This window comes from Myotis nattereri (genome assembly GCF_964212035.1).
Source record: "Myotis nattereri genome assembly, chromosome: X".
NCBI classification, from domain to species: Eukaryota; Metazoa; Chordata; class Mammalia; order Chiroptera; family Vespertilionidae; genus Myotis; species Myotis nattereri.
This window is the reverse complement of record NC_138078.1, coordinates 105,858,435-105,867,326: the sequence shown is the minus strand read 5'-3', so window position 1 is coordinate 105,867,326 and position 8,892 is coordinate 105,858,435. Positions and strand designations below refer to the sequence as shown.

General features: G+C 39.9%; 1 protein-coding gene across 4 annotated transcripts in view; it reads left to right on the top strand.

Annotated features, from left to right (window-relative positions):
• Nucleotides 1–1,845: 1,845 nt before the first annotated feature.
• LRCH2 (leucine rich repeats and calponin homology domain containing 2) overlaps nt 1,846–8,892 on the top strand; it is a gene marked incomplete at its 3' end in the record, with an annotated part of 107,138 nt that continues 100,091 nt past the window's right edge. For all 4 annotated transcript variants that reach the window (XM_081115146.1, XM_081115144.1, XM_081115145.1 and 1 more), the window contains exon 1: nt 1,846–2,229. In XM_081115146.1, the coding sequence (XP_080971272.1) occupies nt 1,887–2,229 (343 nt within the window). In that variant the 5' untranslated portion in view covers nt 1,846–1,886. The remainder of the gene's footprint in view (nt 2,230–8,892) is intronic.

The window sequence follows — 8,892 nt, the reverse complement described above, 5'->3', positions numbered from 1 at the left end:
CCATTTGGGGGAAGCCAAGTGTTGCTTTGTCGGCACAAGGTCCACGCTGCTGTTTCTCTGTAAATGGCCAGTGAGCATCACGGCAGCTCCTGCGTTGAGTGTCTGCCCCCTGGTGGTCAGTGCACGTCATAGTGACCAGTTGGATGGGCAGAGGGACACTTAACATATTAGCCTTATATACCAGTATATATAGATTCCTTTCCTAATGTTTTCTTTTTTTAAATTTGATTTTATTTACTTATTTATTGCTAATCCTCATCTGAGGATATCTTTTCATTGACTTTTAGAGAGAGTGGAAGAAAGGGGAGAGATAGAGAAACACTGATGTGAGAGAGACACATTGATTGGTTGCCTCCTACATGGCAGGGGATCAAGCCTGCAACCGAGGTGCCCTTGACCAGAATCAAACCCAGGACCCTACTTTGGGCTGATGCTCTATAGACTGAGCCAATCTGGCTAGGGTCCTTTCCTAATATTTTCTCTAATGAATTTAGTTTCCCTTCTCATCCCTCTTGATTCTGGAAGTTCTCAATTAATACTTGAATTGATTTTTGATCTAAGAAAGATGAGGTACAACATTCCTTTCTGACACCAGTGGGTTTAAATAATTGTACTTTACTTACTAATTCATTCAAGTGTCTGATTCTCAGTTTTGTTCATTCTGTGGGTCATGCATACGGCAAATGTAATTTCTTGCAACATATTCATTTTCATTAACCCGTGTGGCCACGAAGCAATTTTGACAAATTGTAATTGTTTCCTGTATTTCTTTTTCTGAAGTAGAGTCTATGACAGATAAACATTTGTGGAGATTTCACTAAGACAATTAGATTGTTGACAGATTGTTCAAATGGAAATGAATGTAAAACAGATGCATAGGATATTCAAATTAATTATAACTGAATATCTTCAAGCATTCTGATAATTTTGCTGGGTAATTTTACTGGCTATTAGTGAAAAGATTTCAGTAACTCTGGAGATGGTGGGGTGGCAGTGGCTTGCATAGTTAGGCTCAGGTTCTGAGAATGGACTCCTAAAATCCAAGATTGATTAGCTTCATATGACCAGTGTTATACCTTTAGAATTCCACCTAAAACCAAAACCTGTATTTCAAAAATGAACTTTAAGGTTGTTTCATGATCAAAGAGTTTTCCACCAGCTATACTTAAGATATTTTGGCGATCTTGGCACAACCTCAAAGAATGATGGAACAGAATGCGGAGAACTTTTCCAAGTTGTGTAAGGCGGCAGTTTGGCTGGGACCCCCACACACACTGAAAAGAGAGGCTTCCTTGAAAACATTTGAAAAGTCTTTTCTTATTTTGGAATTCTAAATTATGGCAACAATGCACAAGGGCTCAAAACTCAGTGCACTTCTTCTGCGCTGAGATTCCTCCCCAAATGATCCCCAATCATTTAACCAGTCAACGATTCCTGAGGCACTTGTGGTAAGCGTTTCCATAAGGCGCCTGTCCTAAAAGCTGTTTCAATATATTCTGAAACGAGCTCCTTTCACCCCATCTAATATATTTGCCTTTGTTTCGCAGGAAGAAAAAGGTGAAGCAACTTAGGGATTTGGGGACATACGGCCAAATGACCTACAGTTAAGCTGGTGTCGCTTCGCAAGATTTTGGTACCCAAAGCAACGGAACCGGGATTTAGCATCCTTCCTCTGATCACACATTTCTTAAAGCAAGCGTTCTTTCTGCACGTTTCAACATCCTCAGTTCCCTACCCAACACCTCCTCCAAGCCCGCCCCCCGGTTCCTTCCCACTCTACCTCGCCCCCCCACCCCGCCCCCAGCATGCGCATGCGTCCTAAGAACCCCCTACACTCACGGCAGAAGCTGAGAGTATTGTCGGGGGCTATTCTCTCTCCCAGGAACATGGCGGCGAGTCAGGGAGGTGGTGGTAACAGTGGGGGCGGCGGTGGTGGTGGAGGTGGAAGTAGCGGTGGTTGTGGCGCTGCCGGAGGAGGCGGTGGAGCCGGAGGGGGAGGCGGCGGCGGCGGGACCGTGGTGCTGCCCATCCCGGTACCGACTCTTTTCGGGCAGCCTTTCCCCAACGGGCCGCAGTGGAACCCGGGGAGCTTGCAGCCTCAACACACCGCGAGGAGCCTGGACCGGGCCCTGGAGGAGGCGGGCAACTCCGGCATCCTGAGCCTCAGTGGCAGGAAACTCCGAGACTTCCCGGGCAGCGGCTACGACCTGACGGACACCACCCAAGCAGGTGACAGGACGGGACTGTGGGGCGGCGAGGGAAAGCGGGGCTAGGAGCGAGGAGGTGGGGAGAATGGGTGGCTGCGTGGCTGCGTTGTTGGACTCTGCTGGTCTGGGCGGGTGCACGGGGAGGCGATACCGACACAGTCCGAGCAGCTTGTGAATGTGGGGGGCAGAGAAGGGAATAGGGGAGGGGGAGGAATGCTGCTTGAAGGATGTATGAAACCGGGTGTTATGTGGGGGGTGAAAGAGCGTTATTGTAAAGCGAGTTTCCCTAGTAAGGGGTGGGGAGGGAGGTATTGACACCTTCCTTAATGCACTTCTTCCAACTCTCCTGGATGGTCCCATCTTTCCAGGAGTGGGGGAGAAGAGACAATACATAAAATCATAATCTATACATATTCCTTAAAGGCATACGTGCCTGCAAGAATGGTATATCCCTTTTCCTAGTACAGCAGCAGTATTGCCACGGTTTTTGTGTTCTTATTTTGTGTTTTGTTCGTCTTAGAATATGCTTGCCTTCTTGTCACGTATACCTTAAAGACCGACATTTTTCATTTTTCCTGGTGGTGAGAAGGTAATGGTGCTTAAATTAGTATTTGCTGCAAATTAAATCATTAATCACATGTCTAGTTACCAGGGGCAAGAATCCTTGTTTCATGTTAGTCTTAATTTTTATAGCAGAAATAGCCAAAAATTTTAAGGACATTTTTGAGAAACAATGAACTCCATTCTTTATGGAGATGTGGGTTAATGGCTTATCGTTTTAGATGAAAAATTGGCTATTGTAATGTTCTTCATATACTTACTCTCTGGTACTCTTTGTTGTGGATTGCATTTTTTGTTATGAATGCACTCTCTTTCCCCTCTGCCTTATAAACCAATGCTGAATATTTTAGGTGTGTTTGGATGTAATGAAAGGGTTTTTTGCTTTTCATAATCTTTAAATTTGTTATTTATGTCTTTTTTCATCTGCTTTGCTGAAAGAGATCATGGACAAAATTACTTTAATAGTGTAGCAATTTTGCAACAATGTAGTAAGTAAATGCACCCATAATGAGAAGTAATAAATGGCTTCTTATTTTCATAACAAGATTTCAGTGTATTCAGTCTCTGGCTGTTAAATCAAAGTATGTGTTTGGAGAAAGGTAGGGAGAGGAGGACAACCTAAAACTGAATTATTCCACCCAATTATTCTTTTAGGAATTACCCTAAGAACTATAAATGTGTAATTGATCACTGATTCTGTATTTTGGAAAGCATGTTTGAGTATTTCCTCCTTCACTCCGAACAGATTTCCTAAACAGTATGTTCACATATTCATGGATACATTCGCAAGATATTATACTACTTGGTATGTTCTTCAAAGGCTTCAAGATAAATGGTTTCAAACTGTCATTATTGGGATATATTGTTTTTTTTATAACCTTTAAAGGATCTCTCTGTATGTATAAGTTTAAGCATCTTAGCTTGGCATTCAGGGCTTTCTTTTACTGTCTGGCTCCAATTTACTATTGCAACTTTACCTCCCCCAAAGCTCCTACATAGAACCCTCTGTTCCAACTAGGTTAACTCCCTGCCCCTCAAATATTTCTGCCTCATCTTTGTACAAGGTCATCCACATGCTTGGGATTTACTTCCTTTCTCCACCTATTTAATTTTGTTCAAGGCCCAGCTTTTCCAAGAAACTGTCTCCAACTCCCTTAGTACATAGCAATCTCCTGTTTCTTTGAATTCTCATGGTATTTATTGTCTTTACCATTTACTTGCTAGTACTGGCTTTATTTTCTTTTTATGTTTGTATCTTGCTGTCTCTGAGGAGATGACGAGCTCTTTAAAGGTAGGGAGTAAGTCATATACTTGGCTAGTCTTGTCATTATATATTGCTTATGTTGTACTTGATAATATTTTTCATAAATATGAATATCGTGTGATTATAATTGTTGGCTTTTAAGCCCTTCAGTTGGTTTTCTGAGGCAGGCATTAACAGAAACCAGAACCATATTTGTTCTTGGTAAAGCATTCATTTATCATGAACTTTATCAGGGTCTAGAGCAGTGGTTCTCAACCTTCCTAATGCCGCGACCCTTTAATACAGTTCCTCATGTTGTGGTGACCCCCAATTTCATTGTTACAAATTGAACATAATTAAAGCATAGTGATTAATCACAAAAACAGTATGTAATTATATATGTGTTTTCTGATGGTCTTAGGCGACCCCTGTGAAAGGGTTGTTGGACCCCCCGAGGGGTCGCGACCCACAGATTGAGAACCGCTAGTCTAGAGTAACACAGGACTTTTTGAGATAATTCTACTTCATTTTACTTTTTTTTCCAGGTGAATGTATGTTCCTTGTGGGAACACTTCAGAATTTAGATGAGAAATCTGTGAATGGCTCATTTGCCATCTTTTTGATAAAATTCAGCCATGAACTATTTAGGGGCAGTATTTTAGTGTGTAAGGAGATTAGTATGTGTTATATATAAGTGAAAGGTGAAAGTAGGTATAGTGGAACAGAAGAAAAATAGAGCATGTTTGAGATTTTACATACATACGCACGCATATACACACAAACACATATACATAGATGCATTGAATATCCTTTGTTTGATTAGCAGTTGTTTGTTGATATTGCTATAATTAAAATGACTCTCAGTGGGATAATGGTTCAGAACCAAACTGCTTAGACTACCATATAATGGTTTATTGGATTGGGAAGAGCCTGGAAAAAGGAAAAATAGGAAGCTATTCTGTTAATGTAGGTGTGAGGTGGTGAGAATCTGGGTTAAAACAAAATTAGATAAGAAGAGTACATTGATAAATTTTCAAAGGAAGCAGGGAAGGCTTTTTGCATTATTTTGCTGTTCCTTACATATACATAAGATGAAATAGGCCAGTGGTTCTCCACCTTGGCTGCACATTAAAACCACAAGGGAGTGTTTTTCTTAAACAAAACAAAACTATCCCTGGGCCCCACCCCAAACCAATTAAATCAGAATCTCTGGGGCCAAGAGACTTTTAGAAAAAGTCTTCCTAGTGCTTCTAATTTGCAATCAAATAACTCTAAATAGCTTACTTTTTAAGGCACTCAAGATGCATTTATTGTTTGAATGACTGAGAACTGATTAAAGTTTACTGACAAACCTAAAGCCAGTAGTTAAGAGGGTCAAAATCCAAAGTAGTAACTAAGTGTTTTAGAAGTTCTAAATATTCTTTTAAATTGACTTGTGTGAATCAGAGACTCATTTTTTAAAAATCATATGGTGTCTCTAGTGAATAAAAACTTCCCAGGAAGCTATAGTTTCTTCAGTTCCCACACATTACTCTGGTTTACATTTAATACTGTTTGGTAAGTTTGCATTAAGAAAATAGTGCCCCCCAAATATGTAGCAGCAAAATCTTGTTTTCTCTATTAATAGTCTTGCTATGATGGAAAATGGACAGTAGAAGCAGTTGGCATAGTTGATCTTCTGTGTCTTTTTACCTCTCTACATTTCTGGTGCTTGTTTTCCTTCACCTGCCCTCTCCCTCCTGCTGCCTTTCTTGTTCCTTTTTCCCTCTTCAGCTTCACTCCGCTTCCTTTCCTGGGTTGGAGCTCAAAGCCAACTAATTATTGCAGCCCTTCCAGGAGATTAACATTTAAAAGAAGAGTTTGCTAATTTCCTTGAGTCTCGAATTGATGGTTTGTGCTTGCGACCTTTTTGAAAAGATCTGCCTGCCTGACACGTTTTGATTAAAATCATCACCCCTCTAAAGACATAAAAACAGGTGTCAGTAAGTTGATAACTCATTTTAGGAAAGTAGCTGACTCTTGTAATGTCCCATCTTTGATGACCTATAGGTAGGCTTGGCAAGACAAAGGGAAATTGCCTAGAACTTTTTCGTCTGTCTGGATACTGTGATAATCTGTTGGCTTTAAGAAAACTTGATAATGATTTTAGTGGCTACCCTAAGTCATATTTGACTTTGTCACCCATGCTACAAATAAGTCTGAGCCTACTTGCAGCTGCTCCCTCTGCTTTTTCATACCTCTTTATATCCATAAACAATAGGTCTGTGAAACAGATTTATGAAGTCTTACATACATCTGATTGTGCTGTGTCCTGATTAATCACATGTTTTCCTGTAAACCAAGAGTCAACTCTAGTATTTCCTACATGTGCTGGTTCACCTCTTCAACTGTGGGGCATGGTGCATTGTATCAGGTTGTAAAATGGAGCCAGATAAACTTTGCAGCATCTGATTTTTTTTTAAATGGACTATTATTTTTTTTTAGAGAGGTTTTATGTTCACAGCAAGATTGAGCAGAAAGTACGAGTTTCTACACATGCATAGCCTTCCCCATTATCAAATCCCCCACCACATGGACACATTTGTTATAATTTATGAACCCACATTGACACATCATTATCACCCAAAGTCCCTGGTTTACATTAGGGCTCACTCTTGGTGTTGGACATTTTGTGGGTTTGAACAAATATATAATAACATGTATTCGCCATTAAGTGTTGTATGGAAGAGTTTAACTGCCCTCAAAACCCTCCGTGCTTTTCCTGTTTATCCCACCTCCACCCCTCCCCCCCAATTCCTGGCAACCACTTATCTTTTTATTTTGCAACATTTGATTTTGTTACATAGGTGAAGGCCCTCTCAGTGCATTCAGTGGAATGAGTTTGTGATTTTGTGGCCTGATTCAAATATCTGTTTTGTTTTATGTAAGAAATGTCTCCCTGAAAAATTGAATGTGAAGCACATTTTTGACAATTGACTCACATTTTTAAAATATATTTTTATTGATTTTAGAGAAGAAAGGAGAGGAAGAGAGAGATAGAAACATCAGTGATGAGAGATAATCTTTCATCAGCTGCCTCCTGCACGCCCCCCACTGGGGGATCAAGCCCGCAACCCGAGCATGTGCCTTGTCTGGAATCGAACCTGGGACCCTTCCTGCGGGACCCAGTCTGCAGGCTGACGCTCTATCCACTGAGCCAAACTGGCGGATATTGATTCACATTTTAATTGCTCTATATTGACTTTGAGTTACTGGACCTTGTAGTTATTTATTTTATTCAGTGATGAATTCTTCTATAGCATAAACAGTTACCTTTTAATTTCTTCCTTTTGCAAGTTAAAAATGTTATCTTAAATTGGAGGGCACGTTTCTCATTAAAATAATAGCGTTTATATGGTTCTTTATAAATTTTGAAGCAATTTCATATATATTATCCTATTGTATCCTAATAACCCTGTGAGCTTGGCAGAGTACAAAGTACTCCTTGCTGAGAGAAGTTAAGTGATTTGCCCAAAGTTAAATGGCTAGGGTATGGCAGAGTGTGGGTCAGCAGCTAGATTTTTCCAACTCTAGCACTCACTATTTCCATTGTAACACATTTTCTCCTTATAGCAAAGCTATTAAACACTATGCTAATAAATAGCTTATTTTTTTCTGAAAAAATAAGTGCTTGTTGAACTTCATAGGTTATATAGTTTTGTTTGTGTACAATATTTTTTGTTTTGTGTGTGGTGTTTGCATAGCTTGTCTTCATGTCTCTCTTTCTGATGATTTTAGAATAGACTCATTAAGCAAGCATTTGTCGAACTCCAACTTTGGAAACATGATTGTGGTCAATAGAAAAGAAAGACATGGTTTTTGTCCTTGGTGTTATAAAATCGTTGAATGTGTTCAGTTATATGTGTCAGGATTAAAAAAGAATTATGTAACAGTATTTAAGATTGTACACTTTTACAAAGTATACAATAAGTGATGTGGAACTGTGGCATAAGGCTTAATTTTATTGGGGGTTAAGTTAGTTTGAGAAAGCTTCCTGTAAAGTTAGGTATTTCCTGACTCTTGAGGTAAACAATCAGTATGGGGTCAAGTTTTGATTAGGCAGGAGGGACAGTTGCAGAATTTCAGGGGAGAAGTTGCATGGTGGATACAGAGTTGACAATGACATTGTGCGTTGAGGGAAGATGTTAACTAAGGCTTGTTCTGTGTTTTCTCAAACACACTCAGAGGCTGAGAGGTGGGAACTGGTGGAGAGTTCAGTGTTAGAATGCAAGAGGAGGAGGGAGGGACCTTCTTTTGAGTACATGGGAAGCAAGGACCGGATGGGGAGCTGTTAGCTATGAAAGAGAGGAGTAACCTGACTTTTGCAAACATGAAGGTGAAGGTAGATGTCTGGGGTCACTAATGCCTTACGTTTTAATCTTCAAGACGTGAAGTGGTATCATCAGGGAAAGCAAGCTTGGTGAGCACAAGAAGGGTATAAAGTAGAGCCAAATGCTTTAAGGCGTCAGTATGGAGAATAAGTCACAGTTTAGAATTAGGCCTGTGTGGTAAGCAGCTAAATTAGTTGCTTTTGGAATATCTGAACTTATCATGTTTTCAGAAAAAAAATTTATATATTGTATTACAGGCATGAGAACCTAAGTGGTTGATTGGGATATTTCAGAATTGGGGTTATAGGAACACTTTTCTTAAAATTTAAATTTTTGATTTAGATTATTGGTAATATAAACAAGCATTTGTATATTCATTATCAGAAGCATAAAGGTGGGCAAAATCCAGAACCTTATTGACAGTGTAAGAGATAATGCTAGGGACACTTTTCACAAATGCAAGCAATTGAGAACTTACAGCATATTGATCCTGGGAGGTGGTATTTGTTTA